The following is an 18473-nucleotide window of genomic DNA, read 5'->3' as shown; positions in this document are numbered from 1 at the left end:
TAATTAAAAAAATATATTACAAAATATTAAAGAACATGGGCGTGATGCACGCTTGTGTTCTCTCTATCATCTCTCTAAAAATAAATATGGACGAAATTTTGATACTAATTGGCCTGCACTTTGCATTAGAATTTTCTCATTTATTTAAATTTTCTAATCATTTCTCCATATTGTTTTATTATTATATGTGCTGCATAGACTTCAATGGAAATTCATGCACATGACATATATTTTTGCAACAACTCATTGCACATAATCGCAACTGATGAAAATTTGAATCATAAATAATAGTTTAATACTTCTTCTTATTAAAGGTTTGGGCTGGGCCTGATTCTCAGCTCCGGTACAAAGTAGAACATTGAAGCCCAATGTGCTGCCCCAAAAAAAAAAAAAAAGAGATCTGAATTAAATATGTAGCACTATTCACATATTGGGTTAACTCTAATGTAAGTAAGAATCACATCTTCTTAAGAAAATCTTAGTTTAATAAATGAATTAAAATAATATTTTTTTCACCCCAAGTTTGAAAGAAAAGTATATCTATCTTGTCCAAATGCATGGAGTCAATACGAAGAACCATGGACCAAGTTAAAGAGCACAGTCTTCGGAAAATGAAAACAATGGGCTCTGTGAAAGATTTTCTTTGTTATGTCGGAGCCTATTATTTGTCCACGTGTGCTTAATGACGTATTTTCCTTGGAACACGACATGCAAAACGTGGACATGGCATGATCCGCGCACAGCTTTGCTTTACCTTCATAAAGCAAAGCTGTGAGCAGCCACAGAAGTCAGTCAAACCCGGCGTCGTTTGAATCTTCCAGAGAAAACAAGCGCGCCTTAAAAATCCACGTCAACGCGTAAAATTTCAGCAGGAATTCATTCCCTACAACTACAACCCGAATTGAATCTGTCGCCGGGGAAGTTTGGTTTCCTCGAATCAAACCATCACGCGGAGCCCCATGTTGTGATCCACTCTAGAAAGCCACGTACTGAGTCCATACAACCTAATATAAAACTAAGCACACCAAATAACGCCCTTCAGGATATTCAAAGCAAACGACAGAGTTTGATTTTCCTGGGTCTCAATCCTAGCTTTCTACGCAAAAGGGGGCTCTCTCTCTCTCTCTCTCTCTTCTATAATATCAAAGACTCCCTTCGAATTTTCTTATTCTCGTAACCCTAACTCAATCCCATTACCCACGATATTGTACAATTACTTTAATTCGTTTCCGACAAACAATTCCAATTATGCTCTTATTTGCAATCAGCAAAGCATAACATAGTGGGAAACGGAGGTTCCCACTTTCCCAATAGAGGTTTTAGGGCTTCTTTTTGGACTTAATTCGGCTTTGATTTTCTGATTTGGGGATTTTCAATCTCATGCAACTTTCGCGTCTTGCGCTCAATTTCTAACTCTTTTTCCATCTTTTCGAAAATGGGTTTTGCGATTTCCGACGAATTGTTGGGCACTGTTGCCCCAATCGTGGTGTATTGGGTGTATTCTGGGATATATGTTTTGTTGGGGTCCTTTGAGAATTACCGGTTGCACTCGAAGAAAGACGAGGACGAAAAGAACTTGGTGTCCAAGGGCACTGTTGTCAAAGGGGTCCTTCTACAACAAACTATTCAGTCTATCGTCGCAATTCTATTGTTCACGGTAAGTGTATTGGAATCGTGATTTCAATGATATTTGGTCTTTGTCTTTTTGTAATGAGTTTCGGGTCAATTAGGCCAATAGGATTGTTAGAGAAACATTCAATTGGTTGTCAACTTGACAATTATGTGTTATTTGATTTGTGTTAATATTGGCCAGTGGGATGGTTTGATAAGACATTCAGATAGGTTGTCAATCTCGCAATTTACGGTTTCTTTTTTTTTTTTTTGTGTTTCGCGTTTAGTGTGTTTTTGTGATAGAAAATTTTGATAATTTGGTTTCGGATATTACTGTCAAGTAGATGCTTTTATAGGAGAAAGCTTGGGCACATCTAGATATGGCAATCTCTTTATTTATTCATTTGTTTATTGTCTTTTTAGTGCGAGTGATTTTTGTGTGTGATAATTTCACTACCCTCGCTAACAAGGATAAATTCATTTATGAAATTTTGGGTATGCGTAATCCTTTATTCCATAAGCATCATGTTTGATCAGATGTAGTGATATAATACTAGCCTATTCTTATGTTAATTGTTTTGCTGGTTATAATATATGATACTTGTAGGATTTTCTGCTGTGTTTTGATTTTATCTTGACTATAACCTTTCACCTTAAGAGTTATTTTCCTCCATAAGCTTATTCCATTATTTATAGAATCTACTCTCACTATATAAAAAAAGATGTTCGTTTTTCTAGTCGATTTCTTGTTTTCTTCTAAGTTTATGTTCTTCTGTTCATTTTTCAAGAAAAGTTTAGGATTTTATGAATTTTTTCTGTGGTGGAATGGCTCGGTCAATTATAATCTTGGGCTTTTTCCAATTTTGGAACTTATTTTGCTAGTGTATGAGGAATGTCTGCAGCTTGATATTCTAAATATGGTTTCCTAGGGTCGGGAAGCAAAGTCTCTATGATGTTTGGTGGGTAATTTGGTGTGAGTGAGGGAAAGAGTTGTGACTTACTGTTGATTAACATGAGGTCATAACGAGCACACTTGGCTAGTTACATCTAGTTAGGAGCACACTTTTCATGCTATAAGATGGATGGTATGCTTAAGGGCCCGATTGCCGCTCAGGCAGTACCCTGGTATTGAATTAACCTTCAGAATTGCTGTAACTGTAGATTACAAATCAGCACATAGATAATGTGTTGTGCATCACTTGTATAGTTGTATGTGTCTATTATATGATATACGACTAAATATATACTGATTGAACTTTTATTACCTGAAATGGAGAAGAAAGGAATTTTTAGCATGAAGTTACACGGGCAAAGTAATCATGGAAACAGCATTGACTATTGACTGTGCTAAATGGTTTCGTTGATTATGATGACTTTGGTGGAATTTTTTTAAGTAAAAGGACATACTTTTCAAGACTACAATGGAACTCTTGAGTTACTACATTTAGTTTTGGTTATAAAGTGTCAAAAGTCAAAAGTAATATTTTTGTGGGTCTTATTTGACGTATGGAGGATTTTATAGAAACCTTGGCTAACTGATTGGTGAAGGTATGCTCACATTGATACTGTTACTTATATGGAATTTATGTTTATGTTAACATGCAGTGAGCTGTTTTCTTCCCAAGTCTCTCTCTCTCTTTCTCTCTCTGTTTTAATCTGAGATCTTTTTTCCTATCACTGTTTTCCCTTGATATTGATCACCATTCGGCCAGTAAGTCCATACCTTTCCAGCATCTGATGGGCCATAATTTTCAATTGATTTCTTGTAGTAATGCTTTTAGACCCTGCTGTTAATTCGCAGTACACTTGTGTCATTATGTAGGTGACAGGAAATGATGACGTGGCTGCTACAGGTTCACAGTCTTCCTTACTCGTTTTAGCTAGACAGTTCATAACTGCTATGTTGGTCTTGGATACTTGGCAATACTTTATGCACAGATACATGCATCACAGCAAATTCTTGTACAAGCATATCCATTCTCAACATCACCGTCTTGTTGTACCCTATGCATTTGGGGCTCTGTACAATCACCCCTTGGAGGGGCTGCTCCTTGACACAATTGGTGGTGCTTTATCTTTTCTTCTTTCTGGCATGACTCCGCGATCCTCCATCTTCTTCTTCTCCTTCGCCACCATCAAAACAGTAGATGACCATTGTGGGCTATGGCTTCCCGGAAATCTCTTCCACGTGTTCTTCCAAAATAATACTGCTTATCATGATGTCCATCATCAGCTTTATGGCAGCAAGTACAACTTCTCGCAGCCATTTTTCGTTGTGTGGGATAGAATTCTTGGAACCTATATGCCTTACTCGTTAGAGAAGAGAACAAGTGGGGGCTTTGAAGCACGGCCTACTAAAGACTGCAAGGATGATTGATTGTTGAGTGATAAACATTTATTGTTTGTACGAGTATGATTTTTTCCCCTTAAAAGAGCCACACTGCCTAGTTGAGTTGTATATACACAAATTGTTGTGCTTTATACTTCTATTTCTTTTTTTTCTTTTTTCTTTTTTGTTAATATAAGTTCTTAAAACTTTATCCTGAATTTGAGAACTTATTTATCCAGATAAAGATTGATACTCTTTGAGTTGATTCTCGTTCCTTTTTGTTTCCAAATATAGTTTGGGTGGCTTTGTGAGCAAAGATTACTTGTTATGAGGTTGAGAAGCTGTGCCACCAACTCTTTCTTGTTCTCCATAGTACGCTAACTTTTTTGTTTTGTGAACTTGAGTACTCTGTTTTAAGATGATTCTTCATTTAGAACATGATAAAATCCTATATCATTTAGAAAGCGATTGGCTTTTAAAACGTTAAACTCAAGACTTCAAATGGTGGGGACCATCCAGTCCTAATCGTATTTGTATTAGGAATTAATATACAATTTATATTATTGGCTCATAAAGCTAATGAAATTAGGAAAAGGACACAGATACATATATGTCAAGCCTCAATTTTCATGCCTTTTCCTCCAATCACTTTAAAATAGGTGAACGGCTCATCTTACTTCCACGTATGGCGCTAATGAAGAGCATTAAATGTCACCTTGTGCAGTGGTCCATGGCATCTGAAAAAACCTTATTAGACATTTGTCCAATCTCCATTTTTGAATATTCTGATGTGAGACTCTGCATAACGTGTTACTATTCACCACAGACTGGTTTCCTCCAGCTAAAAGATCTGTGGAATTCGAATTTCTTCTGTATTATATGATTGATGTATCCATTGTATATCATTAATGTCTTATCTACTTTTGCTTTTCCGCATTAATTCTGGACCCCATCATGCACAGGCTGCCTCCTCACCCATTAGTTATCATCTGCTAATGGTTCTTCAATTTCTTGGTTGGCATTCACTCAATTAGGATTGAAATGTCAATCATTGCATCACTAGCTTCTTATTTTGCAATCTACTCTTAAATCAAAAACAGCAGCTCTTTTCTTTTCTTTTTTAGCACTAGACAAGCCTATCTGCTCAGACCAAGTTACTGTATTACGGAATATGATATATGTGATCATGGTCCATGGACCACCTTATTTATAAGCTGCTTATCGAATTGATTAGAGCAGCCTACCAATTTGGACGTGTCATTTTAAAGGACATTCCTACCATGCCCAATACATATATATATATATATACATTTGTTTCCCGAACCGACATTCCCTGCCTGAAAATTGAAAATTCATAATCGAACAGCTGGACTGAAAATGCTCCCTCACCACCTTCATTAATACAAGTCGTCAGAACTTTGTTCAAGGGTAAAATATGCTTACAAATTTTGCTCTACCTTCATTTCTTATTTTACCATTGAACTTTGTTCAAGGGGGCGCCTTCTCTTTTTGATGGTGGCTGAATACAGATTTGCAGCTGACACATGAAAGGAAGAGGTAAAAGTCCAAGAGCTCTGTCAGATTTTCTACTGGTGGACCGCACAGAATATATCGACGAAAAAGCTTGACAGCCCAAGCATTGGACGTGCAGCTGATTTTCACTTTCCATGGCATGAATGGAGATTGTTATTATCCTCGATCACCTTTAGATCCACAAAGCTAATAAAACAAAAACCCATATATATATATAGCTGTGTCGACATGCCTGTGAGGAGGAAGCAGTCAAAAAGCAACTTACATCCCACGACAAATCAGGAAACCCCTACACACCAAGACGTTTGTAACAACAAACAAACCAAAATATGTGTGCATCCTAATAATGCATTTCCTTTTCAAGCCATGTTTTGTAGCTTTACTGGCTTCAAGCCTCCAACTATTTCAACCAATTAAGCTAATAAAAAAAAGCTAAACTTAATCATTTAAGATAAACCTTATATGGTACACAGTACAGAATATGTAATCAAACCATACTTCAACAAAGCAAATCTAGATCACTGAATGTACAAAAGATGTGAAGCACGAGGTGACAGGGACCGATGTTGCCCTTGCCTGGAGCTGAAGCCAGTGGACATGGTCTCAGCTCGAAACCTTGTCACAGGAACGAAGGAATCCGGCCTGCGATGCATTGATGGGTAAACGTTTGCCTTCTCATTCGTTGATCTGTAGGCATCTCCGGCGACTTGCACAGCCTTCTGACTCTTACAACCCAACAAAATGCCGGAACGACGCCTCTGTATCTCTCTGTTAGTTTCAGCTTTGGCATTTGTAATTGCCGACGCCCCTTTTTTTGTACTTGTTGACCTTAGCTCTTCACAATCTGACATCACAGAGAAATCTGCAGCGCTGGCGGTGACTACACTCCACTCTATGCTTGCCTCGCTGGGTTCATAACAAGTTGTGGGGGTGACACAGCCAGACGTAGCATCTGATGCTTGCCTTGCAAGAAAAGGGTTGGCTTTCCCTGTGAGGCTCTCTATCTCAAAAAGGTCTGAACTTGCATCACTCTCAGTATCATTGTAGGTTCCGCCGGAAGGTGCAGAAAAATCGATTTCCTCCAATCTTGGAGTGGCATCCCAGGACAACATTGTTAGCCTCCTCTCAATGCTTAAAGACTTGTTTCTCTTTCCCATTACAGGGGAGCCAAAAACTTCTATTGACTTTCTTAGTTTTTCCTCCTTGTCTTCTTGAAATTGCAATGTGATCGGCAGATTTCCAGCTGCCCCGGAATTTGATGTTGGGAAAGTAAAACAGTTTTCTCTGTTCAACCCAACTCGATCTCCCAACTTATCCAATTTTCCTAAATCATCAGTTTTCCTCGGCTCCGTTTTGATTGCTTTACCTTGGAAACTGATTTCATCACCATGTTCTTTAATCTCAACAGAATCTTTATCAGAACAAGAGCAATATTTGCAGCCAAGACCTGCAAGAATCTTCTTTCTGCGTACCTTGTTTGTATTAGTCCTTGAAGGATTTCTTACGCCACTCTGCAATAACGAGCTCTGGCTGTTCCAACTTGATTCAGATTGAACACTCGGCGTTAGAGGCTGAATTCTGCACTTGATGGGCTCCAGATCAACTCTTTCAGCTTTCTTGTATTGGTGCTTCTTTGCACTCATGCCGGCAGTACTTCTTGGATTATCCTCATCCATTAATCCTCCTTTGAAGTACTTCTCTGCACCAAAGACTCCAATTTCTTCATCATCTTCCTTTTTCCTTTCTTCATGAGGCGCCATGAGGCTTCGACTTGAGTGATCAGCAAGTTTACGAACAAAGGCTTCCTCTGTGCCGTTTAAATACGCAGAAAAAGAGGCCTCGCGGAGGGTGGTGTTGTCGTTTCCAAAGGGCAAAGTTGGCGAGGGGCTGGTATTAACAGAAGATGTTAAGGTAACAACAGCCATGGGAATTGGGATTAAGCTTCTGCACTAGAAAATCAAAAGGAAGAGAAAATGAAGAAGACCCAACAACTCTAGGAAAATTTGGAACAAAAGCTGATCAAATAGCTAAAGAGAGAGGGAGAATAATTGCATGGAAGAAGAGGGTTTGGATTTAGAGGCTTACGGCTGCCTGGCTTGTTGAGAACTACTTCTTTAAGTAGACATGTGGAGCATGCAAGATGTTAATGGGGTAGGGCCCTGTGCTTTGGGGCCTAGCTAATTAACTGAAGAAATTGGTAATTTTCACAGGATATCAATTACTTTTGCTTTTCTTTTCTTTTTTCTTTCATATTTGTGGATAGGATAATTTGTTGCTTAGAAATTCGGATGTCTTAGATAGGGAATCATCTTGACATATTGCTGTTTTAGGGGGGAGACTTTGACAATTAGTACGGGTCTTGACAAGATCAATATATCAACTTGATTAATGGATAATATATCTAATATTATTACAATAATATTTCAACAAGTTGGAGAGAAAATAATGGAGTGGATGGTCCACATGGCTCTAATCCATTTTCCCCCCCAACTACAAACATTTTCATACATTATTACTGAACCGCCCCAATAATTGATTTTGAGCTGGTAATTATTCTGATATGATTTATATAGCACAAGCAAGCAAAAACCATCATACAACGATGTTTTCTGTCCCTTTTGAATGAAGATGCGGAATGCGAGTCACATGCATGTATTACTGTGATATTGGTACTCATTCACCCTATGTTATGATCATCATGTATTCCTAATTGTTGTAACCGTGAACAACACGGACTTGTCTTGCTTGATTGACTGGCTTACACTTACACAAGAATAATGATGAATAATATGGAATCAAAAAGAGAGAGTCGAGACACATATTTACATGGTTCGGCAAGGTGCCTACGTCCACAGGAAAGTACAGCTATGTTTTACTATTATTGATTCAGAGTTACAATATAATATATATATATATATATATATATAGGAAAACCTTAATTGTACGGACATATTATGCCCATGAGTTAGTAGCCTCCACTCCATGAAAGGAGCATCGCTCCACTCCTCTACTTGGCCAACTACTAGTATTCCAATATTATTCTTTATGCCTGAGAGAATATGAGTGACTAGTTCCAACACTAATCAACGTTGATCTGTCCGGAAAATGACATGTAAATAATTCTGATAATCAATGAAAAGATTACAGACAAACTGCTGGAACGTGTTTCAATTGCCTTGCTGGTTTTGGCAAGAACTAGACACTACTTCGTTCAATATATATATATATATATATATATGGGTCATATGAGGTTGAGAATATTACCCGAAATTCCGACCCACAAAAACCATTCCTTATCTCATCTAGTCCACATAAAGATACAACGTACTTACAATATATAATTAAACCAAGCCCCTCGACAACATTAATGGCGCTTGATTGATTAATTAAGCTTTTGTTTTTTGGCTCCACTAGCGGATAAAGATAATTAACCGGTCATTTAATACGACAGCATCGATCACAATGTATGGCGCCTCAACTCTGTTGGGTTTGATGATCCATGAAAAGATCGAGTTGAGAGATGGGACCTGCGCAGGCGAAGGTTCAAGACTCAGACTGGCTTCACTGGAGGCTGGAGCATTAGCAAATATACTTCCTGCTCATGTCGATGGATGGATATACTAAGGTATGTAAACATTCTATTATATGGATTAAATATAAATATTTTTTTTTTTTTTTTTCCAGTTATTTTGAGACATTGGTCGGCAAGAAAGTTAAACCGCAAATAAGTTACTGGGCCAATCAATGTCTGTCTGTCATTTCTGTTGTCGTCTGATTCTCTAAGATACATTCATTTGCCCAATAAAATTTTCATAAGAACAAAAATGGTGGACCTTGTATCGTGCACCATTCCATCAGAACTGATTATCACCATCACCAAAAGGAGCATGTAAATGTTTGCCATTGCAGACAAATCTACAATTCTTGGTTGCTTTGCAAATTGCACATATGATCTAAAGAAATCGAATCGGCGTAAAATACTCCCTACCATATAAACCAATCTCTTCCACCGCGGATGTCATGGACCCACCCACCAAACTTAATTTGATGGGGCCATAAGCCATTGCCCTCCCTAGTCTCCACGTTGCCCCCTCAAAGGTTTCAAAATTGACTTATATTTCTTGAAAATTTATTAATATTCAAAAAAATTCCTTAAAAAAATGTATTTACTATTTACCCTCCTCTCACTGTTCTCTCTAACAAATGATAATGTCCCTGTCTAAATGAGACATTTTCTATGGCTTCATTCACACTACTTTTCATCTCGTTCTGTGGAGCTTTCTATTATAGAGACCAAGTGCCCGGTTCAAAATGCAGAGTTTAAAAAATAGCAATTCAAAATGTAATTAATAAAACCGTAATTTTTAAAAATGCTATTGAGCGTTTAGTAAAATATGTACAATAATGTTGTTTTTTGTCTTTAAAACACGATTTAACTTTTAAAATCACGCGTTTTCAAAAATGCTTTATCTGGTCTACAACGGGACACCGGCAAAAAGATAGTTGAAATGTTGACAATGCATTTAGAATGGTATTATATGCATGCCCTTCTGACTATAACATCGCACTTCAAAATAATTAATTGATGCCAAAAATGAATAACGCCGTAACCCTTACAAGCATAGCTTTGTAGCTAGTCTGTTACAAATTACTACAGATGAAACACTGGGCCAAAGCTTAGGTTAGGTAAAACATGAACCCTATAGCCCTTCTCCCTATGCCAAAGGACTCGTGCAGCAAAAGTGCTCATTCTAAGATAAACGAATTTGGGTCAGGACTTGTATAACAAAGACCATTGCTAGCCTAAACCATGCCAGTTTCCGCTGCAATATTATAAGGTAATAGTAGTAACGCCACGCGGTAGATGCCTAATTTTGGTATTTGTCAAGATGGAGCGTTACAAGAGGTTCCACTTTGCGTCTTTAGAACTCACTGTGTGGATGTGGAGTTTCCACCTACAACCCAATACTGCTTCACAGCAACCAATATCTTCTCAGGAACAAGGGGACCATCCTCATGGTCCACCATTTTAGTATCCCACCTCATCCCTCCGACTATTTTCTTCACCATGATTAACACATCAACCTCATCACGGAATATGACTGCTCCTTCAGGTCGCAAAATCCTGTCCATCTCCAGGAGAATGTCCTCCACATTGCATCTGCATACATTTAGCAGTATATACAAGTTATAGAAGCGCAGGGAAAAAAAAATATAATGTATGTCTAAATTAAGAAACTGAATCTGAAACAAAAATGGTTGATTCTTTTAATAGCAAGTATGACTCATCTGCGTCTAGCAAAGTGGAAATCATCTATAAGAAATTTATAAGGTGACTAAAACCAAGCAGGATTTCATCATATATAATTCGACTCTTTTAATGGAATCTGCCGAAGATCAGCCTAAGATGAAGAAGTTAATAGAAAAAGCCACTACATCACCTAACCGGAAATGCTCTCCATAGGCTGCACCAAGCACAAAGCTGCTAGGAAGTGGCTCAGCTTCGAACCAATTAAGAGACTCTTTGAAACTGGGAAAGCTTTAGGTAGGGCAATTTTAAGCTTAAAGCTGCGAGACAGTAACTGAACTTCAGCTCACCCAAAAACTAGAATAGGAGTTCACCAATAAAAGGATTTGGCTTAGGTGTTGTGAAAAAATGCTATATTTTTTTTTCAATGGTCCAGATTTAATTTCAAGTTATCCATGAAAAAAAAGAGAGAGTGAAATTAAATCTAAATTGTGGTTTACAACACCTAAGCCAAATCCCCAATTAAAACTCCAAGGTAAGCCATTTTTTCAAGCTCAAAGGATCAACAAGCCTAAACTAATTACGTACTAGCTCCACTTCAGCTCATTAAAAGACTCAGATGGGAGTACCAACTAAATAAGGTAAGCCCATTTTTCAAGCTCAAACGCTCAACAAGCCCAAATTCATTAAATACTGGCTCATAAAATGGCCTAGGCATGCCTCATGCGGTTAAGAGTCACATTTTTTTTTTTTGAGGAGTCACATAATACTACTAGATGTAATAGGTAGACGAGCTACATAAAGCCAACGGACCACTGAGATATGATAAGTGAATTAACTCAATTTAACTTCAAGATATGATGGTTGATATATATATAAATTAAGATGAGCATCAAATTCCAACATGGGTTTGGGGGAGCTGTGTTATTAGGCAAACCAAACAGGCTAGCCAAGTTCAAGATGTCATTAGGTTCAGTCAAAGTTCAACCGAACCAGGCTTGAATAGTCCTCCTATGTCTCAAAAGCACATTGAAAGCCAAAAATCTAAGGCCGCATAACGGAAAATGTTGTTTACACATGACCAGAAATCACTTTAGAAAAGGCTAAGCATAAGCTTCATGCTTGGACAATAAAAAATGCTGTGACTATTAATGAGTAAGTGGATTATATATTTCTTATATAATAAAGGCTGGGAATGACACACTTCAAAAGAGCTTAAAAGACTTGAAATTAGGATTTGAATATACAAGTACATACTGTACATGAAGTAATACTTACTTGTCCTTGTACAAACTGAAAACACCATGGGCATGAATAAGGTCATATGTCCTTGGGTATGTGGAGAAAGCTTCACACCTGAACCAGCAAGATGATTAAAAAAAGTAGTAATCATTATTATAAGGCTAAAAAATGAAGAAATAAATTAAATAAAATCCATAAAAGCTGTGGTCAGACGAACTCTGCAATATTAGGTATATATAAGTGATTAAGAACCCAACACAAGAGGGGCCAAAATGAACAAGTAGCAAAATAGATCTCCACAAGAAACTAAACACTTTCTAGTGATACTCTAAAAGCTATGTACTTTAGAATGAAAAAAAGATAATTTGAATGAGAAGTAAATACATTTCCTACAAAACTAGTAAATAGGCTAATAGTAAATACTGATGCTTTGTATCTTAAATGATAAAACATGACCAGGATTCTGGAAGTTGAGAAAGTTGTACCAGTCATGATAGATGCCAATCAATCCTCGATCATATACGACACCCAGCGTACTTCTCTCAGCTATAGTGGGCACAACATTCATGACCCATAATTTGGGAGATGCAAGTGCTGCAGCAAAACTTCCCAAACCGGCATTCATATCCATTATGTTGCGGTACCTTCCTGAGTCAATAAGTTTATTGATTTTCTTATAAGCAGTTACATGCTTTTTCCATTTACTGTTGTCCTCCTGGTATGTCTCAACAGACACTCCAGGAACAGATCCACTAGCAATTCTAGGAGGAACAGAATAAAGCCTTTGTGGAAACACCTCCAGTTCCCCACCAGCAACTTCATCTGGACTACTGATGTCAGGATATGGAGTTATGCATGCCTCCATTTTCTTATACCTAGTGATTACCAAAGGAAGAGAATTTTAGAAAACAATGTAATATATGTCAACAATATCAGCATGGCTCAGGTTTAAGATTCTGTTGAATTTCAGAATGACCAAGCCACTAAAGCAAAAGTTCAATGTTAATAATTTTCAGTAACTTAATGATATTCCTAGGTTAATAATCCAGAGGCCATTAGTTCTGGTGATATTGAAATCTGGATATTGTCAATTTTTTTTTTGCAGAAATATAATGTAACGTGTTGTGTTGATATAACTGAGATAAATTGCAACTTTTTGTTTTCTAAATGCACGCATACCAGACATCATCTACTCCGTCAGATTTGCAAAAAGTAGCCCGTGAATCATCTTGTCGTCCACGACATGATTCAGCATTTAATCTCTTTCTCCAAATGGCAATTTCTCCCTTTTCATACTTCTTCTCCCAGCAAAGTAGTTTGGCAATCTCTTCTATTTTTCTTTGTTCCTCCTGAAGTTCCTCCTTGGGACGTTGCCATGCTTTGTAGTTATTCTTCCAATTGATTGGAGGACCCGAAAGGACCCAGTAGCCACCAGGTCTAAGAACTCGATCAACTTCCATCAGATACTTTCCGTCTGCAAAGAGAAAAATAAAATATGCAATTTCACAGACTGCTGACATCACAACTTTGGTACAATATAAAGGTTCCATATATGACAACACGCAGGGAAAAAAGGAAGGCAAAATGGCAAAACTTCATGCCCTTTCTAATAAAAATCTGAATGCTCCATACGCAGACATACTGTTCACAGTATATAGTCCTCACCGTTTGCTCCCCATGGAATTAAGCAACGAGAACAGTGAGCCATGTCAAAGGCCCTAGATGGATATGGTAGCTTGATGGTACCCAAAACACCAATAACAGCAGGTACACCCCTTTCAAGAGCAAATTGAACCTGTGCTTCGTGCGAGTCTCTTGGTGCAAATGACATGGCAAGAACATTTCTACTTAGAAGGTATGCCCCCCAACTGGCAACCTGAGCAAAATAAATCATTGTTAGAATCTTAGAAATCACACAGATAAACAGAAAAGTTGATCTGCCTCCTAGAAAACAGAGAAAAGGGATGTAATGGGTAACAAAAAAGTCAGAAAATTTGACAACTTAACATACCCCACAACCAGTGTCCAGTGCAGTTCTAACTGTTCCATTGTCAATTGGTATTACAGAGGCAAGCTGATCAATATATTTATCTGCCCCTTGAGGAAACTGTGTTCCTCCACCAGGGAACCTGAATACATTTCCCTCATACTGAATCCAGTTCTGAACTGCCTTCTCAACTGTCAAGCTCTTATATGGTGCATTTGCAAAAGGTACATAGTCTCGACTCTTTGGCCAGGGGAATGGAGTCACATATCCCTTTGGTGCTGGGATTAGGCAATGTAACTTCTGTTCCTCAGGAGGACAATGTCTCTCTCGATAAATCATATTTTCCCGTGGGAAAGTCATGGCACGTCTCTGATCTTGGCAGGGCGTGTAATCAATGTAACGAGGGCGGCATGGTTCAAAAACTTTGGGTTTTGACTCAGATTCATCAATAGTCCCAGCTTCGCCACCATGATGAGTCTCGAAATTTAAATTTGGGACTATATTGCAGTCTGCCCCACCGTTAGTGATTTGCATAGCGATTCCATCTCCCTTCCCAAAACCACTTCTCTGCCATGCACCCAGTATATAGAAAAAACAGCACAAACCAACTACGATAAAAATTTGTATAGAGCTCCTAGTCCTACCATCAGCTGAATTTGTTTTTGTTGCCATATAGCATCTGAAAAAAGTACCCACACTGTTTTAGTACCAAAGAAAATGAAGAGCCCCCGCAAACTTGAATGCTAATCAGCACAGCAAAACCATACACACATGCATGAAGTCAAATATGCTAATGTCTTCCACATATCAGAGACCCATATTAGAGAACCACAAAATCCGAGTTGCATGTCTTGTATTCAACAATAATTATAACCAAAAGCACTACACAGGACCATGAAATTAGAACTAGTTATTTCTTCAGCAATGTTTCCATTTCTTTTTTATAAGTCATTTATCCAAAAATAATAAGTAACTGACAATTTAATCAGTAAATGATCAGCGATAACCAAGAAACCATTGAAATCTCAGAGAACAAAAAAAAAAAAATGTCAAATCATCCCTAATCATCGTGTAGAGGAAGTATCCCAAAGACACAAATGTATGTGAAATAAAAGGTAACTTTAGATCTACCGCTAAAATGGCATTTCCTCCATCCATTCTGGGTAAGATTGTGGGTTCAAGACTCATCTGGCGCATATGTAACTTACCAATAAAAAAAGGTTTACCTCAAGGAAAAAAAGAAAAACAAAAAAGGGCCATTAATTTTATTATCAGGAAAAGAAAAAAGAGGAAAATCCCTCAGCAACAACTGTAGAGTATCTGATAGACGAAAGAGAGTTGTAATTGAAGTTTGAGCTAAAATAATAAATCCTTCCTAGTTTCCTTTTGGCTAAAAAATCCAGCATCCATATTTTAAACCAAGAAAGATCCGTTTGGTCTCTGAGAAACTGTAGTGAAGGAAAGAAAAATTTCAAACTTCGAATCTCAAACCTCTATCCATCAATTGAGATCCCAAAAATGAAATCAAAAACAAAAAACAAAACCCTCCACTTCACACAGCTTATTTCAACTACAAGTCCTCAGTTGGCTTCATTTTACCAGCTCTTCAAAACTTCGTTCATATCACTCAGCAGCCAAAACGAGCAAAATTTACATAATTGACCCAAAAAAGAAAAGAGAGGACAACTTTCGCAACTAATAAGCTTGTGTATCCCATTACCATAACAAACTAGTAGGAGTTAGATCTACAAGGAAAACAATAATGGTGCCAAAATAACATGGAGATCTCTTACCAATGGCACGAAAAAGGCGCAAAAGGCAGCGAAGCGGAAGATCTCGCCGCTTTTTTCTTCTCTGAGCAACAATCAATGATGAAAGCCGAAGTGACAGTGAGACGTGTTGATAAATCTCTGCAAACCCTAAGCTTCGCAATCAAAGCTTTACAGAAAGGACTTTGTACATGTTCTATTGTGGTCTCATAGAACTGCGTCTTTTTGTTTCAGTGCGATCGTGAACTTGGAAGTAATCGCTCACTCTCTCTCTCTCTCTGGACTTATTTTTTTGTAGAAGATATTAATAAAAGAGAAATGATAGGATAGAAAGAATCCAATAAGACACCGTACCAGACGAGGATCTCTGTTCTCCTTAGTTTAGGATAGCTACGTTAACGGGGATGCACCGCGTCGACAGCACGTCGTTATAAAATATTCTGTTTAATTTCTTTTCTTTGAATTAAGGCTAAACCAACGAGTAAATAGATTCAGTAATTATTGTTTAATCAATTACATGATAGTCTAAAGGGAGAGAAATGTGGTTATGTTTGTTTAAATTTTGTTTTTTCTTTTGTTTTATGTTCTTAAAATAGAAGTATTAGCAAATAATTCAAAATACAAAAAACACTTTATAAAACACAAAAGCAGTTTTTCCGTTTATGTTATATTAAAACATTTTATTTTTTCAAATACAAAAATATCTCATAAAATATATTAACAACAGCAATGTTATAAATCATATTTTTATTATACAACAATCTCATTATGCCGAGTTGTTGATGTTGAAGTACTAATCCACCATTGGTTCGTTGAGTTGGCACTACCACGTTGGCATAATGGGATAAAAAAAAAGTGATTTCTAGCATGTTAAAATTTTAAGTGTCACGTATAGCTTAAGTTCAATTTTAACTATGTATGTATATAAGCTTTTTGACGGTTGTTTTTATAACATAAATTTTAAGAGTGAGTTTTACATGAAGTTTGTATTGGTTGGTATTTAGAGTTAGACACTACGCTGAATATGAGATTGTTAGAATTTAGACTCTATGGTCGAGTTATGAAAAGAGTAACCTATATGTTGGATTAAAATAATTTTTTAATATGTATGAGTATATGAGATTTTCAAATCCTGACAAAAATTCCTATGATTTATTTGAATACCAAAACTATCGTTTACGAATCACATATGATATTTTTGATCTCCAAAAGAATTTGCAAATTGACTCACTTGTACATAAGAGTCATGATATAATAAAAAGGGTTAAATACCTAATTTTTTTTTTAGGGTTTTAGCACTTTATTTTTGTCTTCTAGAATTTCATTTTGATCACAGAAAGTACTTGTGGTTTTGATAAAGACGGAGATAGTATCTCTGTTAAAACTCCGTTCAAAACCTAAAAGAATGTCAAGTCAGCACCAATCAAATGTCGTCACGTGTCATGTAATTAATTTTTTAATTTTTTAAAATAAAAAGATTAAAAATATATATTCTTTCAAAAAAAAATTTTAATCTTTTTATTTTTTTAAAAAATTAAAAATTTAATTACATGACACGTGACAACATTTGATTGGTATTGACGTGACATTCCATTAAGTTTTAGATGAAATTTTAACGGTGGTACTATATCCGTATTTATCAAAATACCGGTACCTCCTATAATTCAAATGAAACTCTAAGAGACAAAAAATAAAGTGTTGAAACTTTACGGGAAATTAGGTATTTAACCCTAATAAAAATGATAAACTTTATATAAGTTTTTTTTTTTTTTTAATAAAATAAAGAGTTAGTGCTAGTAATTTTTAGTGTACGTAACTACGTAAGTGGTAATGGAACACCGCGTTTGCGAAAGTGTGCAGCTGTGCGTATCGCACAAATCACAGCTGCGACCCAGCTGGGTTTCGGCGGGACCCACGCGCAATTGAAGTGGGAGATCACAGACGATGGGCTCGGTAAACGAGGGGTATGGGTCCACTCCCATGCCTGCGTGATTGCCGACCATGGGCTCATTAGTCAGTGCAGTTGAATGGTTTTGGATCCGAGTGAGATGTGGGTGGGTAAAGTTAAAGTATGTCGAAGGTGTTTGTCTGCTCGCTAATACGTGTGGCTTCGAGCACGAGGGTGATGTTTACTCGCCAACCATCGTTTGTCCATAGCCACCAATGATTTTGGATGAAAGTCCGTCCGTCCATTCGGATGTAACGCCTATCAGTATCTAAACCCGTAAACCATCTTAATCTATCAGTATCTTTACATTTATTTTGTGATACGACGTGCTTTTAATTATTGTTTTTTATATTTATTTAAAAAAATTAAATATATCACATTAATGAGTGTAGAATAATGTAATAAATGAGTGTAAAAATATAAAGGTTGCAAGTGTTTATATTATTATTTAATGAAGTTCACATTTAAAAAGTGTTTTATATTTAAAATATGAGAAGGATCTACGTTAATATTTATTTATTTATTTATTTTTATTTGGTTTTACAAATTAAATATATAAACTATTAAATTTGTAGACTCAATAGTAGACTCATTAGTTTTACTATACAGATGATTAAAAGATAAATAATGTTATAACTCCTCTTAGAGTTGTCCTAAAGTCCTCTCAAATGTGATGTGACTTTTAAAATTACCGTTTAATTTTAAATGCGATGTATTAACTTTGATCTATTGGTAATTTTAAAAGTCACATCACATTTGTGATGACTTTAAGAAAACTCTAGGGAGACTTATAACATTACTCTTAA

The 18473-nt window shown here is 36.7% G+C and overlaps 3 protein-coding genes across 3 annotated transcripts; 1 reads left to right on the top strand and 2 right to left on the bottom strand.

The window, feature by feature from the left end:
• Positions 1–1067: 1067 nt before the first annotated feature.
• On the top strand, positions 1068–4205 carry LOC132179398 (sphinganine C4-monooxygenase 1). Its single transcript, XM_059592121.1, has 2 exons — positions 1068–1657; positions 3434–4205. The coding sequence occupies exons 1-2, from the start codon at positions 1436–1438 to the stop codon at positions 3986–3988; spliced, it is 777 nt and encodes a 258-aa protein (XP_059448104.1). The 5' UTR covers positions 1068–1435; the 3' UTR covers positions 3989–4205.
• Positions 4206–5906: 1701 nt separating this feature from the next.
• Positions 5907–7546, bottom strand: LOC132178694 (protein PHYTOCHROME KINASE SUBSTRATE 1). The gene has a single exon (XM_059591202.1). It carries the CDS (start codon positions 7396–7398, stop codon positions 5992–5994), a length of 1407 nt encoding a protein of 468 aa, XP_059447185.1. The 5' UTR covers positions 7399–7546; the 3' UTR covers positions 5907–5991.
• Positions 7547–10037: 2491 nt separating this feature from the next.
• LOC132177301 (probable methyltransferase PMT2) lies at positions 10038–16064 on the bottom strand. The gene is made up of 7 exons (XM_059589564.1): positions 15744–16064; positions 13975–14629; positions 13629–13839; positions 13143–13437; positions 12449–12838; positions 12000–12077; positions 10038–10634 (listed from the first exon to the last, which is right to left on the bottom strand). Exons 2-7 carry the CDS (start codon positions 14620–14622, stop codon positions 10403–10405), a joined length of 1854 nt encoding a protein of 617 aa, XP_059445547.1. The 5' UTR covers positions 14623–14629; positions 15744–16064; the 3' UTR covers positions 10038–10402.
• Between the last annotated feature and the right edge of the window lie 2409 nt (positions 16065–18473).

This window comes from Corylus avellana, chromosome ca4 (genome assembly GCF_901000735.1).
Source record: "Corylus avellana chromosome ca4, CavTom2PMs-1.0".
Lineage (NCBI taxonomy): Eukaryota > Viridiplantae > Streptophyta > Magnoliopsida > Fagales > Betulaceae > Corylus > Corylus avellana.
Note: the sequence above shows the minus strand (reverse complement) of the source record. Positions and strands in the feature narration are given on the sequence as shown.

Bases quoted from the DNA above. Each gene is read 5' to 3' on its own strand.
- LOC132177301 (XM_059589564.1), bottom strand. From the start codon at position 14,622: ATGGCAACAAAAACAAATTCAGCTGATGGTAGGACTAGGAGCTCTATA. The intron at 13,438-13,628 runs GTGAGGACTATA...TTCTCTTTGCAG, and splicing joins AATTCCATGGGGAGCAAACG to ACGGAAAGTATCTGATGGAA. The intron at 12,839-13,142 runs GTATGCGTGCAT...GGTAATCACTAG, and splicing joins GACGGAGTAGATGATGTCTG to GTATAAGAAAATGGAGGCAT.
- LOC132179398 (XM_059592121.1), top strand. From the start codon at position 1,436: ATGGGTTTTGCGATTTCCGACGAATTGTTGGGCACTGTTGCCCCAATC. The intron at 1,658-3,433 runs GTAAGTGTATTG...GTCATTATGTAG, and splicing joins TCGCAATTCTATTGTTCACG to GTGACAGGAAATGATGACGT.
- LOC132178694 (XM_059591202.1), bottom strand. From the start codon at position 7,398: ATGGCTGTTGTTACCTTAACATCTTCTGTTAATACCAGCCCCTCGCCA.